The sequence below is a fragment of the Pongo abelii genome, chromosome 6 (genome assembly GCF_028885655.2).
Source record: "Pongo abelii isolate AG06213 chromosome 6, NHGRI_mPonAbe1-v2.0_pri, whole genome shotgun sequence".
Classification (NCBI taxonomy): Eukaryota; Metazoa; Chordata; class Mammalia; order Primates; family Hominidae; genus Pongo; species Pongo abelii.
Genome location: NC_071991.2, coordinates 139,524,640 through 139,544,299, shown reverse-complemented (window position 1 = coordinate 139,544,299; position 19,660 = coordinate 139,524,640). Strand labels below are relative to the sequence as shown.

General features: G+C 35.0%; 1 protein-coding gene across 1 annotated transcript in view; it reads right to left on the bottom strand.

The window, feature by feature from the left end:
* MGAM2 (maltase-glucoamylase 2 (putative)) overlaps positions 1 to 19,660 on the bottom strand; it is a 110,730-nt gene that overhangs the window by 84,994 nt on the left and 6,076 nt on the right. Inside the window, exons 3-9 of the mRNA XM_024249975.2 lie at positions 17,108 to 17,187; positions 6,424 to 6,547; positions 5,863 to 5,972; positions 5,405 to 5,559; positions 3,407 to 3,578; positions 928 to 1,027; positions 25 to 137 (exon numbers count right to left, since the gene is read on the bottom strand). Coding sequence (XP_024105743.2) covers positions 25 to 137; positions 928 to 1,027; positions 3,407 to 3,578; positions 5,405 to 5,559; positions 5,863 to 5,972; positions 6,424 to 6,547; positions 17,108 to 17,187 — 854 coding nt within the window. The remainder of the gene's footprint in view (positions 1 to 24; positions 138 to 927; positions 1,028 to 3,406; positions 3,579 to 5,404; positions 5,560 to 5,862; positions 5,973 to 6,423; positions 6,548 to 17,107; positions 17,188 to 19,660) is intronic.

Genomic DNA, 19,660 nt, shown 5'->3' with positions numbered 1-19,660 from the left:
GACTATCTAAATGCAAAGACATACCTCCAAGTATTCCTGAACCACTTGTTCTGGAGTGTTTCCTAGGAATACATAAAAGTCAAGAATGCCTCCAATTGTGCGATAAGTGATTGCAGGAGCTGGCTGAAGGGTAACCTCTGAAAAAATTATAATGAGATTTATTAGAATCTTATGGTTGGAAGTAAACTCTTCTCTGCAGTATAAATAGCTGAGCCACCTAAAAGAGTCTCAGTCTCATTTTGAAAGGGATGAAAATCACACTGTCTTTTTATCAGAGGATTGTTGTTGGAGTTTATCAAAGTATTGAATGTGTAAGACACCAATGAAGAATTGATCTTTTTTTTTTTTTTTAAGAGAAAGAAGAACAAATTTTATTTTAACCTGGCCACATAAAAATACAAGCTTCTGGGTTTTGCGAGTAGCTTCACCCAAAAAACGTTTTAAAAATTTTATTAGATGAGTTTGACTACAATTAAATATTTTAAAATAAATAAAAATGCTTATTAGAGTACCATTAATCCAGAAGCTGGAGAAGGAAGATTTGGAGAGTGGGAAAAGGGTGGGTGGGCTATGAGAAACAGCCTACAAAACACAGCCTTGTTGCCCACAGACAGAAAGCGCAATTTACACGTTGAAATCTACAGATATTTTTGGAATGCGTCTATCAGTGGATCCTATTTTCTACAGACTATGAGGGGAAACATTATATCAAAGAAGACCCCTGAAGTGGTTTTCAATGAAAATAATGTCAAGTATGACCTGGATTTGTAGACAGGTTAACCTGCTTTCAGGTTCCAGTCTCAACAAAAGTATTGTAGGTTCAAAATGCTTTCTGTTCAACAGTGATCTCACCATAAAAGTAATGTGTATAAAAGCAGAATCCTAAAACATATTTCTACCTACAGAAGATAAAAAGATGTTTCCTACCCATGGCATTACTGTTCATCAGAAAAACTCCAAAAGAGGAGCCACTGGCATCTTCAAGGCACAAGAAGAAGGTATGAGCTCCATACAGATTAATCATGCCCTATCAGCAAAACAGAAGAAAAGTAATAGTGTTATGTGTTAAGAAAGTTTTCATTCACCCTAAAATAAATTCAAAAGCCATCTGTAACATATACTTGGTCAATACTTCATGTAGTTTAACATTGTATCAAAAAGGCATTGAAATGGTATTATCAACTGGAAAATGAATAAACAAAATACAGTATATCTATACGAAAGAATTCCATTCAACAATAATAAAATAATCATACACACTACAATATAAATAAACCTTGAAAGTGTTATGCTAAGGGAAAGAAACAGACACAAACAACCATATATTGTATGATTTCATTGATACGAAATATCTAGAAAAGTCAAATCTATAGGGATAGAGAGTAGGTTAGTAATTGGCTAAGGCTGAAGCGAGCTCTGGAGCTCAAAGGGCAGAAGGGATCCTATTGCGGTGATGTCAAAGTTATAGAACTGGATTATGACGATGCTTGCCCAATTCAGTATATGTGTTCAAAGCCATCGAATTGCACACTTAAAACAGATGAATTTTTTGGCCTATAAATTATAACTCAGTCAAGTTATTTTGTAAACATATTTGCTATGATTATACCAAAATATTAGCAGAAAGTGATGGTATTATGAGTAATTTTGAACTTTTTACGCCTAGTTTTATTTTCTAATGTTTCTGTAGTTCACATATAATACTTAAGTGGTAAAAAAACAAAAGCTTAAAGCTAATAAAAAGAGAAAGAAAAAATATTGAAATCTGTGACAAAGCTGTGATAAGCACTGACATAAGAGATTGTGTGTGTGTGTGTGTGTGTGTGTGTAACTCTAAGTGCTGTAAGAATAAAATAAGTTGAGATTAGAATACGGAGAATGTTTTACAAGTTCCCTGTGTGACAGTATTATCATCTTAGCCAAAGCATAAGGCAATAATACTGATAATGGTAAATACCAGGAGAGGGAAAAAAAAGGGTCAACATAATTTGCAAAATTGAGAAGATCAATAAGCCTCAGCTAGATGTAAAATTATAGCCAGGAAAACTAATGGCATCACACTTGGATAGCATACAGACAAAATTTTTAAAATACATTTTAAAGAAAGAAAAAAAGCAGGGGAGAAAGGAAAGAAAAAGGAAAGGAAGAAAAACAGGAAGGATGGAAGGCATTACATCAAATTTGTGACTATACAATTTAGGAATGTCAGCTATAGAAAGTCAAACGTAGTACGATTCATAGTATTCAATATTTGCCAGGGTCCTTGACCAAACATTTATTACATGCGTTGGCCATTGCTTTTTTGTCTTTGCTCTGCTCAGCAAGTTCACTCCCTCCATTGCATCCGATGCTGGTAGCTGGGCTACAGGTTAATGTGCTACTTGCTTTGTTCATCTCCTGCCAAATATGAATTGCAAAATGTCAGCTCTCTCCCTTGCACCATACTTCAACTTGCAGCTCTTGCACGGATCCAAGAAATATCATCAGCACAATGGAGGCTTCAAGACATGCTCTACAAACCTATGTGACTCAAAGCGTTGTCCATGAAACAATACTTCCTCTAACCCTTTGTTATCAGTCAGCCACAAGACAAGTACAAAAACCAAAAGTCAAAGTTCAGATATTCTTTTATAGCAATTGAAAAGGGTAATATTTTATGTCTGTTCAACTGAAAATTTAGGCTTTTTTGGTATGTCTTTGGGTTTTTGTATTTCATTTTTTCAGTAATATATTTTAATTGTATTTTACAAAATTATTGCCCATGCTGGATTTTTTTTTTTTTTAAAGAAACTAGTCCTTCACTCCAGATAAGCTGAGAGGCACTAATCCAGAGCAGTCTTTCTCCCACTTTAATATGAATGTGAGTCACCTGGGGATCTTGTAAAAATGCAGATTTGGATCCAGTGGGTCTGGGCTATGGCCTGAGATTCTGCATTTTTAACAGCCTCCCAGGTGACGCCAACGCTGACGTCTCTGAAACATACTTTCACTAGCAAACACCTAGAACAGTATGAAAGCTGTCAAAAGAGACATTTTTAGTCCACCGAGTTCTACTGAGCATGGCTCCTGCTGAAGCCTTCCTTTCCTCAGTTATTAAACCAAGACATAGTAATTTGGCAGAAGTATACTAGGTTCTAATATAATCATGAAATTGTATTTCCCATTAAAAGTGAAATTTGTTTAAAAAAATGCTGCATTTCGAATTGCTAGAAAATTTCCAATTTAATTTTTTTATTTTTAATATTGCTATATTCCTGAATTTATAGGCCTCAAGAACAAATATTCCTCAACACTAACACATCTAAAATGAGCAAAGTAAAATAGATGTATTCCTGCAGGCTACTTTTAGGAAAGGAAGGAGGATATCCCCTACTGTGGGCGATACTCAGGAGGAAAGGCACCTCACCTCGGTGGGGGTAGCATCCCGGGTGAAGATGGGCCAGGTCTTCCAGGTCATATTGTGGCGGTACTGCTGGTGCACATGCTCTCCCAGCCCATACACATTGGCACTGGGCAGTCGGAAAGACAGTTGCAGGTACTGCTGGGCATACTGGAGGGGCCCGATGCTCGTGTCCAACCTGGGCCATGGGGTAAGTAGAGCAAGAATCACCGAAAAACACTCTTTCCTCAGCCAGGAAGCTATATCTTCTCCTTTCCACATACACTTAGACCTGTTGTTTCAGGCGTTAGCAATTTTCATGCTACCTTTGAAGGCCTTTCTAGGGTACCTCTGGTTCTTTGATTCTAGAGGAAGACAGCATTAGTGCCAGGATGCCAGGAGCTCAGGTTGGACAATTGGGGAAAGAGAGCAGAGTTGACTTCATATTTAATGTGCATCTACTACATTCCAGGCACCACTCTGGGTGTTTTATAAACAAAGTCTCATTGCCCCTAGCAAAAGTGGATATGTTGAGTCCCTTTTTTTGGACAAGGAAACTGATACTGTTGAGGATAGGTATTTTGCCTGATATATAACACAGCTGACTGTTGATCTGCTGGTACCAAGATGTGAATACTGGTTTTACTGACACTAATACTTCTATTTACTCCAGTACAGTTTGTGAATTAAGCTCAAACTGTTGGTCACTGTTTGATAGTAAAATTCACAGTAAATAATAATTCAAAATGATAGACAATGAAGTTTGAGTTCCAGTATGAATAATAATTTAAAACAATAAAATCCCCTATTTTACAATATATGTAAACCACAAGTATATTTCTGTGTATAAATATATTATACAAATAAACATATTAAATATACTATATATTTAAATATATAAATATATTATTAAATTTTATATACATATTTTATATAAATAAAAATATATTATCTTATGTAAAATATATATTTATATATTTATATTTAATATATTAATGTATATTAACATGTATTAAATATTTATATTAAATATAAATTAACTTTTATTAAATATATTAAATATTTATGTTAAATATAAATTAATGTATATTAAATAGATATTAAATATAAATTAAATATAATTAAACTAATTAAATTAAAACTAAATATAATTAAATAAAAATATAAATTAAATATAAATATAAATTAATGTATATTAAATATATGTTAAATATTTTTAATATAATGCATATATTATATGTAAATATATTTAATGTATAAATATGACATATTTGTATATTAAATAAATATGTTTATATATTTATATAATTATATATAATATATAATTACATATTATATTATATATAATTATATAACATATAATATATGATATATTATATAATTATATATTATATATCATATATTACATATTATTAATATTATTAATATTAATTATATTAATTAATATTATGAATTATATTATAATTAATATGTTTTATTATATTTTAATTATAATTATAGTCTGCATTTTTATAATTTAATTTTAAATTATATATTAAATATATAAATTATATAGTTAATTAAATTATATAAATTATATGAAATATATAATTAAATTATATATTTTATATATTTTAAATTATATTTGAATTTTACAATTTAATTTAATTTTAAATTATGAAATTTTATAATTTTATAATTTAATTTTAAATTATGAAATTTTATAATTTTATAATTTAAATATAATTATATTATTATATTATATTATTATATATTATATAAATTATATATTATATAAATTATATATTATAAAATTATATATAATTAAATAACTTAGCAAACATTTTAGTATTACATTTTAGTATTCTTTGTTTTACGAGCATGATAGGCTAACACTGTTATTTTACAGCAAACTCTTGGACATTTTTCTAATCCTCAAACATTTTATCTAGTTGTACTTATTTCACTGCCCACCCACAGTAAATCAGAATGAGTAATATTAGAACTGTGTGTTCAAAGATGCACCAAGAGGGTTAAAAAGCTCACAGGACTCTTCTGTTGCTTGTCCTCATTATTTTGATGCTGAAAGGTTTATCAGTAACCTCCACGTAATAGCTCAAATTGGAGGCATCAGCAGTCCCATCAACCAGGTTAATATTTTCATGGGAAACTTCATAGCGTATGTTATTAAAGTCAGTGATCTGTCAAAAGAAAAACAGAAGGGACAACTGCAGATAAGACCAATTCCTTGTAGACAGAGCTATAAAAGACGTTCCATCTCAAATGACACCCCATGAGAATAGCTTCTAATTCTTGACATTGTGGCTCCTGATTTGTGAAATCACCCAATTACGTGTGCCCCATCAAATAAAAATTAGCCTGCCCATCCCATCAAGAGATTCCTGCAGAGAGGGAGAGAGGTACCTTCTGCCTCCACACTTCAAGCCCAATGTGGGCACACTGCTTTCTTCAGAAATGTATTTAGCAGTCACTCCCAAACCAACCTTAAAATGAAACCGATTGGATGTCTGATATTCAGCTGTGAAAAGGGTGGTGGCAACATCATTTCCAAACAGAGATGGTGATGGCAACCTTTTCAACTGGGCAGTAAATCCTAGGGGTGGCAAGATATGGGGAGAGAGAAAAGGAGACTAACTTTTAGTGTTTTGTTTTATCTTGTTTTGTTTTTGTTTTTGTTTTGAGATGGAGTCTTGCCCTGCGGCCCAGGCTGGAGTGCAAGGCGTGATCTCGGCTCACTGCAACCTCCACCTCCCAGGTTCAAATGATTCTCCTGCCTCTGCCTCCTGAGTAGCTGGGATTACAGGCAGCCGCCACCACACCCAGCTAATTTTTGTATTTTTAGTAGAGACAGGGTTTCACCACATTGGTCAGGCTGGTCTTGAACTCCTGACCTCGTGATCCACCCACGTCAGCCTCTCAAAGTGCTGGAATTACAGGCATGAGCCACCACGCCTGCCCTACTTTTAGCTTTTATTTTATTTTGCAGTTAACATATCTGGGCCATAAGGAGTTGTTCCCAGGCGCAACATCAGGGCAGTGCTCACCTGTGCTTGTATTTGTATGGCCATTGCTGGCTTCATAGCCCCAGTTCCAGGGGAAGAAGCACCTAGGGACATTGGCATCCACCACAGGTGACCAGCAGCACTTATATTGCCATCTGCAGATATCCTGTAACAATGACACAGAGTTAGCAGTATATAAACTGAGGGAAGGAAAGTATTATCTATTTATTTATAACCCATTTTATTCCAAGGAGAATTTAAGATGTTATAATCACATTCATTAATTTATTTGTTCTTTATTTATTCATGCATCTATCCAACTGTCCAATATGTATTTATTATCTACCAGACATGAAACTGATAATACAGATAAATAAGACATAGCTTGTGCCTTCAGCAAACTACTGTCTAGTGGCAAATCCATACAATTAGGAAAGCAATTACATACAGTATGATGATATGAGGGCTCCACCAAGTGTGTCCAGGAGCTGAGGGAACACACAGTCACTGTACCCAGCCTAGTAGACTTGGAGTGGAGTAGGGAGAGCTTCCAGGTAAGTGAAAGGTAAGTCCCGTCATGAAGCACCAGGGGAGGTTAGACAGAGGAACAGTGTTCCTGGCGGAGAAAGCAGCAGTGCATGACAGACTCAGAAAAACCACACATTTCTTGTGCCAAAAACATTAAGTATGAGAATGAAGCTGGAAATCACATAGTATTTTTACCATGAGTGGGCTGGAAGCCAGTCCAAGAAGTTTGGACTTTCCCATGAGAAAGAGTAATGCAAGTGGCTAACAATATAGCAAAAAAAGAAATGCATTTCCAAAAGGTAAGCAAAGTGAAGCTAAGAAAACTAGAGACGATTAGAATAAAACTAGGACAGAGGGTAACATAGAAATTCACAATGTGTCTACTATGTCCAAGGCAAAAACAAATCACATGTGGTTCTTTCTCAGAGTGGTTTGATTATAAATATTCTTTTGGTGTTATTTAGCAAGATTTATTTTGTAAAGGTCTTATAATTTTCAGGTTAATTTACATAAAATTATTTTGTTATGATAAATAAAACAAATGGCAACTGAGACCACTGTGTTAGAATAAACACTGGCGTTCACCTTCCTCACCTAACCAAATTTACATGAAATGACAGAAATGATTTTAAGAAAAAAATTACAAATCTGTTTATAAAACAGCAAAATAAAATGCAATGTGGCAGGTGAGAAATTCAATTACAACTGAATTTCTTTTTTTTCTTTTTTTTTTTTTTTTGAGACAGAGTTTTGTTCTTGTTGCCCAGTCTGGAGAGCAATGGTACGGTCTCGGCTCACTGTAATCTCTGCCTCCTGGGTTCGAGTGATTCTACTGCCTCAGCCTCCCAAGTAGGTAGGATTACGGGCTCCCACCACCACACCTGGCTAATTTTGTATTTTTAGTAGAGACAAGTTTCACCATGTTGGCCAGGCTAGTCTCGAACTCCTGACCTCAGGTGATCCACCCACCTCAGCCTCCCAAAGTGCTGGGATTACAGGCATGAGCCACCACGCCTGGCCTACAATTGAATTTCAATTACAGTTACAACTACAATTGAAATTCAATTACAATTCAAGGTGAGATTTAGGTGGGGATGCAGAGTCAAACCATGTCATTCTGCACCTGGCCCCTCTCAAATCTCATGGCTTCACGTTTCAAAACATAATCATGCCCTTCCAATAGTCCCTTAAAGTTTTAACTCATTTCAGCATTAATCCAAAAGTACAAGTCCAAAGTCTTATCTGAGACAAGGCAAGTCCCTTCAGCCTATGAGCCTGTAAAATCAAAAGCAAGTTAGTTACTTCCTAGAACAATGGGGTACAGGCGTTGGGTAAATATACCCATTCCAAATGGGAGAAATTAGTCAAAATGAAGGGGCTACAGGCCCCATGCAAGTCTGAAATCCAATGAGGCTGTCAAATCCTAAAGCTCTGAAATAATCTCCTTTGACTCCATGTCTCACATCCAGGTCATACTGATGTGAGAGGTGGGCTCCCACAGCCTTGAGCAGCTCTGCCTCTGTGGCTCTGCTGGTACAGTCACTCTCTCGGCTGCTTTCATGGGCTGGCATTGAGTGTCTGCGGCTTTTCCGGGCATGCAGTGCAAGCCGTCAGTGGATCTACCATTCTGGGGGCTGGAGGACAGTGGCCCTCTTCTCATAACTTCACTAGGCTGCGCCCCAGTGGGGACTCTGTGTCGGGGCTCTGACCCCACATTTCCCTTCCACACTGCCCTAGCAGAGGATCTCCATAAGGACTCCACCTATGCAGAAAACTTGTGCCTGGCCATCCAGTCATTTCCATACGTCCTCTGAAATCTAGGTAGAGGTTCCTATACCTCGATTCTTGACTTCTACGTACCCACAGGCTCAACACCATGAAGAAGCAGCCAAGACTTGGGGCTTATACATTCTGAAGCCACAGCCTGAGCTGTACCTTGGCCCTTTTTAGCCATGCCTGGAGCTGCTGGGACACAGGACACGAAGTCCCTAGGCTGCACAGTGCAGGGGAGACCGTGGGCTGGGCCCATGAAACCATTTTTCTGTCCTAGGCCTCCTGCCCTGTGATGGGAGAGAGTGCTCTGAAGACCCCTGACCCCTGAAGCCATTTTCCCCATTGTCTCAGCAATTAACATTTGACTCCTTGTTACTTATGCAAATTTCTGCAGCTGGCTTGAATTTCTCCTCAGAAAATGGGTTTTTCTTTTCTATTGTATCATCAGGCTGCAAATTTTCTGAACTTTTATACTCCACTTCCCTTTTAAACATAAGTTCCAATTCCAAACCATATCTTCGTGAATACATAAGCTGAACGCCTTTAACAGCACCCAAGTTACCTCTTGAACACTTTGCTGCTTAGAAATTTCTTCTGCCAGATACCCTAAATCATCTCTCTCAAGTTCAAGGTTCCACAGATCTCTAGGGCAGGGGTAAAATGCCACCAGTCTCTTTGCTAAAACATAGCAAGAGTCACCTTTATTCCATTTCCCAACAAGTTCCTCATCTCTGAGAAAAGCCATTCAACAAGTCTCAAGGAAGTTCCAAACTTTCCCACATCTTCCTGTCCTCTTCTGAGCCTTTCAAACTGTTCCAACCTCAGCCTGTTACCCAATTCTGAAGTCGCTTCCACATTTTCAGGTATCTTTACAGCAGCACCCCACTACTTGGTACCAATTTACTGTTTTAGTCAGTTCTCATGCTGCTAATAGAGACATACCCAAGACTGTGTAATTTATAAAGGAAAGACATTTAATGGACTCACAGTTCCACATGGCTGGGGAGGCCTCACAATCATGGTGGAAGATGAAGGAAGTACAAAGGAATGTCTTACATGGTGGCAGGCAAGAGAGCTTGTGCAGGGGAACTCCCCTTTATAAAACCATCAGATCTCATGAGACTTATTCACTACCATGAGAACAGTATGGGGGAAACCGCCCCATGATTCAATTATCTCCCCCTGGCCCATCCTTGACACACTGGGAGTATTAAAATTCAAGGTGAGATTTGGGTGGGGACACAAGGTCAAACCATATCACTTCCATTAAAAAGAAAATGAGGAATGTGTAATGTTAAGATTTAGAACAACAAGATTTAAAGCTCCTTAATATTTAAACCGAATTACAAAAGAAAACAACAAAAGAGAAGTGTTATGAAAAAAACTTTAAAAATCAAATTCAATTATCCCAGAAAATAATATAAAAAAAAAAATGGAAAACATGAAAGAAAGAGTCGGTGAAGTGACTGACAGACTCACATAGTAGCACTCAACTAAGAAGACTCCACAAAGAGAAAGGAGAAGACAAATGAGGGAAAGAAAAGCAAATAAAATGTCATGGATCATGAACAACTCAATGTACAACCCAAGACACTAGAAAAGTACAAAATACACCCACAAAAATTGTGTAAAATAATAAAAACTAAAGCAGTAATTATAAAGAAGCAAGTAACTACATTCATCAATTCAAAACATCCATTGAGTGCCTGTTCTGTTTAAAGAATTCATCCAGATTCCAGTGGCACAGGGTTGTCAGCAAGGACAGGAAGACAGATACCACCATTAATCAAATCCAGCTTGTTTCCACCACTGATTTGCAGTGTCATTTATATTATAAACTAAATTTAAGTGCATACGTATAAGCATGTGAATATGCATTTTGGGACTTCTTATTATATTCAAATGGCTTATATGTCAATTCCTGTTATAACTCCACGCTGATATTACTATAGTGTGAGGATAAGTTTTGTCATTAGTCTGGCAAATGAATCAATCTACGAGTTTCTTTGGAAAGATCAAGGAAATAGAAATACCTTATCAAGTCTTATTTTGACAAAAAAGGGAAACAAACAAGGCTTAAAACAAAAATGAAAAATGACAACAGTTATAAAGAATGAGTAAGAATCATGAGAAAACTTATTCGTAACAAATATTAGCCAATGAATGCGAAACTCTAAATTAAATAAATCTTTACACAGTAAAAGTTTAAATAATCAAAATTGTCTAAGAAGAGACAGAAAACCTGAAATGACCAGTAACCATGAAAAATTGTGAAAGATAGTTAAGAATCTTTCCCTAAAAAAAAAAATTGCCCAAATGATTTGAGGAATAAAATATCCTCATATTATACATACTGTATTTTCAGAATATAGAAAAAGGTGGAAAGTTTCCTAATTCATTTTATGAAACTAGAATAGTTCTGCTAACAAAGTGAAAAAGGACAGTCCAAATAAGCAAGTAAACAAAAATATATAGGCCCATTTCACTTAAAAAACATAGATGTGCAAAACATCAATAAAATATTAGCAATTTGAATTCATTCATATATTAAAAGAATTAATACACAATATATAAATAGGTCTCATTAAGCAAAAGTGAAAATGGTTCCAAATTAAGAAATATTTTAACATAATTCACAACACTGACAAAAGAAAATCATATGGTAATCTCAACAGAAGCAACCTATTTTAAAAATATAATGTGGTAAATTCAAATGCCTTAAATTTAAAAAGCAAGTTGGAAAAATATATAGTATAATCAAATTTTTGTTAAAACAAAATAAATATATAGATGCAAAAGCTTATAAAGATCAAGAGAAGGATATACACTAAGCCATTGATTTGATTCTGGGTGACTCTGGAGGGGGTTGTTTGGAGATAGACAGGAAACATTAATACTTTCTCATTTTATTCTGTACATAACTATAATGTCTGAATCTTTCCTGTTAAAGGACTGTGTTCAGTGTGGATTGTGACACCAAAATCAAGAATATGTCACAACACTACTCATTTGAAAAAGGCATAGTGCTGACAAGTATTTCAGATGCTAACATCTGATGTCATTTTCCTGAAAAGCCACAATGTAAATATAACCAGTCAGTGCTTCATACCTATTATAAACAAAGTAATTATATTATAACCATACAATCTTTTTAAATGTACTTATTAACTCTCCATAAATCTAATTGACATTCCCGTCTCATTGTCTTCAGATAACAAAAAAGGCTGGAAGGGATCAGTGAAGAAAGAATTTGTGGGTCTGGGTGGCCTGTGGATAATTGATTTTCCTAAGGCAGACATTAAGTAGCTCTGCTCCCTCTGAAACTGGGGTCAGTGTAATTCAAAAGGTCAGTTTCATTGTCATAAATTGTTTCAAAGTCCACAGACCTCTATAAAAAGCAATAAACATTTAGGTAAGTGGTCTGCTCTAACATCCCTACTTCAGTTTTCAACCATTACCAATATCCCAGACCCCAAATTGTCTAGTACAACCTCCATTTGATGCAGGGATTTCTTCAACAGAGTCTCTGATAGATGCTGAAAATCTGTAAATGACATGTAACCAACTTCTTCCAAAACCAGGGAATTCCTCTTCTATAATTAGTATTTTATTGTAGTGTTATTTATTAGGTTTAGTTAAAATCAGTGTCCAGGAAGTTCCATTTTCTAAAACCTACTATAGCTGCATGTTGCCTTTCAGATAAACTGTCTCAAACTATATTGACAATTTAGAAAGAAAAGAGAATCTTGTAACCTATGAGTTAAAAGACATGGAAGAAAATTGAATGCACATTGGAAAAAACTTCCAACTGTTATTATTTGCAGGTAACATTATCATATCAGAAAAAAACAAGAGTCTACAAACTAGGACAATTAATAAGTAAATTTAAGATTTCTGGTTACAAGATCAGTATTCAAAAATCAATTTTAAATCTATATATCAACAACAGAGAAACAGAAAATTAAAATTTAAGAATAAGACTTGAATAGAATCAAATAGGAAAAAAGTAGCAAAACCATGTGCAAAAGCTTTATATCAAAAATTTCAAAACTAAAATCTCAGTACATAGAAAGATATATACCATGTTTAGGAATTGAAATATTCACCCTTGTAAAGATGGTAATTTTCCCAAATTTAACCTGTAAATTTTATGCAATCACAATAAAATTTCTAGTAAGTTTTGTGAGAAAACTGGCAGGCTAGTATGAGAGACATTAAAATTAAAATGTTTTCAGAAACCTAAAGGGCAAAGAATAAGCTAGGCAATTCTGAAGAAAAGTAAGAATGATTTGGAGGACTTCTACAACCACACATTAAGACCTATCATAAAGCAATAGTAATTAAGGCTGTACGGTATTAGCAAAAGAACAAACTAATAACTCAACAAATACATTCCAGAAGCAGATCCATACCTATAAAGACATAATTTACAGTAAAGGTGTCACTAAAATGCAGAGGGAAAAAGATGTTCAGTTCAATAAGTGGTGATGGATCGATTAAAAATTCAAGAAAAAAATGTTTCTGGGCCAGGTGCGGTGGCTCACGCCTGTAATCCCAGCACTTTGGGAGGCTGAGGTGGGCAGATCAGTAGGTCAGGAGTTTGAGACCAGCCTGACCAAAATGGTGAAACCCCATCTCTACTAAAAATGCAAAAAATTAGCCAGGCATGATAGCGGGTGCCTGTAATCCCAGCTACTCAGGAAGCTGAGGTGTGAGAATCACCTGAACCTGGGAGGTGGAGGTTTCAGTGAGCCGAGATCGTACCTCTGCACTCCAGCCTGGGGACAGAGCAAGACTCCGTCTCAAAAAAAAAAAAAAAAAAAAAAAAAAGTTTCTAGACTCTTACCTGATACCATATACAAAAATCAGTACTATATTCATAAAAGACCTAAATTTGAAAGATAGGACAATAATGCTTTTAAGGGAAAGATAGTAATATATTTTTCTGACCTTGGAGTAGGCAAGAATTACTAAATAGAATATGAAATGAACCAACCATTGAAAAAGTGATAAAGTGAACTATTTTAAAATTATGAACTATTTGTCATCAACAGTCTCCATTAAGAGAGTTAAAAGACAAACCATAGACTAAGATATATACCTAACAAAGGATTTGTATCCAGAATACATAAAAAATTACTACAAAGCAATGAAAAAGATGAACAGTTCAGTAGAAAAAAAGGCAAAAAATTAAAAAGACATTTCATAAATATGATTGCCGACTAGCCAATAAGCATTTCTGAAGATATTTAACCTTATTAGTCATGAGAAAAATGAAAATTAAAACCATAGAGTGGTTAAATTGAAAAAGGAGAAAACACCAAGCGTTGACTAGGATGTAGAGCAAATGAACTCCTATACTACTAAAAGAAATGCAAATTGATACAAATACTTTGAAAAATGATTTTGCAATGTCAGCTAAAGTTAAACATGTACATATCCTACAGACTGAAAGTTCCATCCTTAGGTATAGAGCCAATAAAAATTATTCCAACTGTTCACCCGAAGATACCCAAAAATTTGATGCAAATTTTTTTGAATCGTGCTGTTCATAGCAGCACGATTCAAAAAAAAATCTCTAGATGAAAACTCACAAATGCCTATAAGAGTAGGGTGGATACAGCAAAAAAATATATATATATATAACTATACCTACCAATAGGCTAAATCTCATAAAAATAATTTTGAGGTCGGGAGCGGTGGCTCACCCCTGTAATTCCAGCACATTGGGAGGCTGAAGGGGGTGGATCATAAGGTCAAGAGACCATCCTGGCCAATGTGGTGAAACCCTGTCACTACTAAAGATACAAAAATTAGCCAGGCATGGTGGTGCATGCCTGTAGTCCCAGCTACTCTGAAGGCTGAGGCAGAAGAATTGCTTGAACCAGGGAGGCGGAGGTTGCAGTGAGCCGAGATCGCCCCAGTGCACTCCAGTCTGGCAACAGAGTGAGATTCCGTCCAACAACAACAACAACAACAAAAAAAATTTAATAGAACTTGAAGTTTATAAATTTGAAAATATGGATGAAGTGGACAACATCCTACTATATGCCAAGGGAAGAATGGTTAAACTATGGCATACTCATATAATGGAATATCACTCAGTGGTAGCAAGAATTATCTAATATTTGCAACAATAAAGATGAATCTTAAAAATGTGCTGAATGAAAGAGGCTCTACACTACACTATATGATTCCATTCATATGAAGTTCTGCAACAAGCAAAACTAAACTAAGGTGGAGATAAATCATATCAGTGATTACCTGTTAAGGGGTACAAGTCAGAATAACTATTGGGAAATGACATAAGACAACTTTCTGTAGTGATGGTAACATTCTGTATCTTTGGGTATAGAATGGTTTGGCTTACACATGTGTAGTCATTTGCCATAATTCAACAAATGTGTGCCAAAGAATTGTGCAAAATGTATTAATAACAACTCTTTGTATTTGCATTGTATATAAGTGTAATATCTCAAGATAAATAACTATAATCAAACTTTGGACTGTAGCTAATAATATACATGGTGAGAAATTTATGAAAAAGTGAACTGGTTTCTAGAACTTACTTTCAAATGCATAGAAATCAGATAGATTAATAGATGAATGAAGTGTGGGATAAGTGATAAATATGAGAAAGCAAAGTAAAATATTAATGGTGAAATTTAAGTGGTAGGTAATGGGTATTATTGTAAACTTGTTTGAAAAGTTCAATACTAAATTGTTGGAAAAAATCCATTTTCCATTTCTTTGAAAAAAAGTTAAAATAAGAATATAAAGATGGTTCCTAACATATATCAATAAAACAATTCTCTTAAGCCAATAGCTAACTTTGTGCTTGACACTTTGCCCACGAATTTCCATTAAAGTCAAGCATAAAATAAAGGTTGGCAACCATCATCACTTTAGTTATATTACTCTGGTAGAAATAGACAATACGATTAGACATGAATGTACAAGATAATATTAATACAAAGAAAAATTATCCTTATTTTCCTATAATTCTATACTTAATATCCAGAGAAGGGACTACAAAACACTTTTTATAAACAATAGGAGATTTAACTTGATCAATTATATAATAAATAGAATATAAATATACTGTATAAACATAATATAAAGTAAAAATAATAAATATAAAAATAAAATAATAGTAAGAAAAGAAGCATTATAATAAAAGAAGCACAACTTACAAAATATAATGGATTATATTTACAGTAGAAACAAAGGATGTGAAATACGTAGTGAAAACATCATAATTCACATGCAGTAAAACATATAAGAGAAACAAAAAACTCAGTTAAGAAATAAATATATGTATATATGGGCCGGGTACGGTGGCTCACACCTGTAAGCCCAGCATTTTGGGAGGCCGAGGCAGGTGGATCACCTGGGGTCAGGAGTTCGAGGCCCCCTGGCCATCACAGTGAAACCCTGCCTCTACTAAAAATACAAAATTTAGCTGGGTGTGGTGGCTGGCACCTGTAATCCCAGCTACTCGGGAGGCTGAGGCACAAGAATTGCTTGAACCTGGGAGGCAGAGGTTGCAGTGAGCCAAGATCTGCGCCACTGTACTCCAGCCTGGCAACAAAGTGAGACTCTGTCTCAAAAAAAAAGAAAAGAAAGAAATATATGTATGTATGAAAAGAACTGAAATGGAGATACTTTCTGTGTTTTTATAACAGGAAGATTGAAAACTATCAAAATATCAATATTGTTTAAAATTTAACCTAAAATTCAATACTGTCCTTATTAATATCTCAAGAAGATACAGAATTTAGAATATGGGGCAAAGAAGTAAAATTTAAATATGTAAATACATACAACCTTTATGAGAAAGTCCTAAGTCACAACTAATCAGGGATCAAATAGCTGATATTTTATGGAAGCTACTCAGGGAGAAAACCTGTGTTCTTTAGCACATATTCATTGGGACCTCTATTGCTAATAACATAATCCAGAGGGCTCTTGTTGTAACAAGTTGCCTGAGTTCCGTAAGTGACTCAGCCAGTGACTCAGGTAAATGCTAATCTATTTTCTATCACTATGGATTTCCCTATTTGCATGTGCTTAATGGCCTCTATTCTCAAAGAATACACAGTCTAGCCCACAAACATTTAATCTTTCTACCATAATCCTTGGAATCACACCTAAGGTACATTTAGTAACACCTGTAAACCCCCTCCACCTTGGACTTTATAATCCACAGATTAACATTCTTGTTAGCTTTTCCTACTCTTCCTTTTTCTCAACTCTGCTTCCCTCACGATCTTAATATTGTTATTTCAATAAGGTAAGAAAGAAAGAAATCCAAACAAATCAGAGGCCCAGAAGCCATGCCACCCCTGCCCTTTCCCCCCTTCACATATTCATTTCTTTTCCATAACACCCCGTAGGCCACCAAAAGGGACATTATTTCTCTGACCTCGGTCACCTCCTGGTCAGGTGTGCAGTCTATCCTTTCCGATTGGGGAATCTCTGGGCACTCTGGAGTAAATGAAGTATCTGCATAGGAATTAGAGGATAAAGTTGAAAATGTGTAGTGTAATCACAGCTCCAGGAAGGAAGCCAGCAAAGTTACAGACTTTCGGCCAATTCTCCACACAACAGATCACCGGTAGCTGGTATCTACATTTGCATACAATGTTTAACACTTCTCCAAGCTGGTATCTATATTTGCATATGATGTTTAACACTTCTCCAAGGTTAAACACATTTATTTCTACTTTGTTTGCTTTTTAAACAGATACAATTTATATACCACAAAATTCATCCTCTGAAAGTATATGTCAACAGTTTTTAGTTAAGAAGTTGTACAACCTATGACCACTGTTGAATTCCAGAACAATTTCATCACTCCAAAAAGAAATAACATACACATTAGCAGTTATTTTCTATTCCCTTGTTCTCCCAATCCCTGGCACACACTCATCTATTTTCTATCACTATGGATTTGCCTATTCTGAACATTTCCTATAAAAAGAATCATAAAATGTGTGGCCTTTTTTGCCTGGCTCCTTTCACTTGGCGTAAGGTTTTGCAGGTTAATCCATGTTGTAGTATGTATCAGTGCTTCATTGCTTTTAATGGCTGAATCACATTTTTTGTGTGTGGATATACCACATTTTGTTTATCTATTCATCAGTTCATGTACATTTGGGTTGTTTCTACTTTTTGACCGTTATACATAATCCTGCTATAAGCATTCGCGTAAGTTTCTCTGTGAGCCATGTTTTCAGTTTTCTTGGTTATATACCTAGAAGTGGAATTGTTAGGTCATGTGGTTAACTCTATCTGTATCTTTTCAAGGAACTGGCAAAGTTTTCCAAAGTAACCACACCATTTTAGCCATGTAGAAGCCAGTTTCTCTGTAACCTCAACAACACTTGTTTTTATCTGTTTTTAATTATAGTCATCATAGTGGGTATGAAAGTGGTATGTTATTGTTTTGACTTGTGCTTCCCAAATAACCAATGATGTTGAATATACTTTCATGGGTTTAGTGGCCATTTATAGATTTCCTTGGGAGAAATGTCTATTTAAATGTTTTACTCATTTAGAAACCTTTTTTTAAAAAATTTGGATTTGTAGTATTTCTTTATACATCCTAAGAGAATATATTCTCTTATATTCCAATGTGTTATCTTAGGATGTAAAAAGAAATATATTTGCAAATGATGTATCTGATAAGGGCCCAACATCGGATACATCATCTGCAGATATGTTCCCTGAATCTGTGGATTGTTTTTCACACTCTTGATAGTTTTCTTCAAAGTGTGCTGCAAAGCACAAAGTTTTTTTCAATTTTGATGAAGTCCAATTTGCCTATTTTTTTCTTTGGTTGCTGTGCTTTGGGTGTCATCTAAGAAACTGTTATCTAATCCAAGGTCACAGACATTTTTATTTACATTTTCTTAGAGTTTTATAGTTTTAGCTCTTATATTTAGGTCTTTGATCAATTTTGAGTTAATGTTTATATATGTTGTCAGGTAGGGATCCAACATTATTATTTTTTTTTGTTACCAGGGAAGCCCTGAATAAACAGCTGGGAAAGTCTTTTTTCTTACTGTTTTTTCTTTAGTCTCTTATTTATAGGCACAGCTGCTTAAAGACACCAGATGGCTCAGGATACATATCAGGAAGACATTATTGGCCCCATTGGAAATATACATCTTCACTCAACATTGGCTATTCTTGCTTTAGGCTTTATCAACTTTTAGGAATCTTCTCCCCATAACAACAGCAGAAGTAGGACTGGTTCATGGACTCCATGAACCATCTAAAATCCAGAATTTCATCAGAATTTGGAGGAAACAGTTACCGTGGGTATTAGCAGGTGCCCTTTAGTGCTTTCATTTTGATTCAAAACAAAGCCCCCAAATATATTCACTATCACTATCTTTATGGCTGTACATTTCTTTGTGTACATATGTATATATTTCAATAAAAAATTGTCTTAAAACTGGATTCCTGCAATATGCAACAACATGGATGAACCTTGAGGACATTATGCAAAATGAATTAAGCCAGTCACAAAAGGATAAATACTCTGGGAGTCCACTTACATAAATTATTTAAAATAAACTCATAGAAGCAAAGAAGAGAACGGTAGTTGTCAGGAGTTAGGGGGAACAGGGAATGCGGAGTTGCTAATCCCCATGTATAACATTTCAGTTATGCAAGATGAATAAGTTCCAGAAATCTGATGTACAACATTGTTTCAATAGATAACAATACTGTATTATACTCTTAAAAATCCAGTAAGAGGGTAGATGCTTTGTTCTCTTCTTACCATAATAAAAACAAATTGATTTTAAAGCCCACCTTTCAACCCATGGAAACACATCTTCAAAAAAAAAAAAAAAAAAGAAAACCAGAGAAAAGTTCAGTATGTAAGACAGTTAAAAGCAGGAATATTCTGCATAAATCAGAATGTGGTTTAGGGTGAATGTAGGTGTGAATATCTAGTTTTATATCA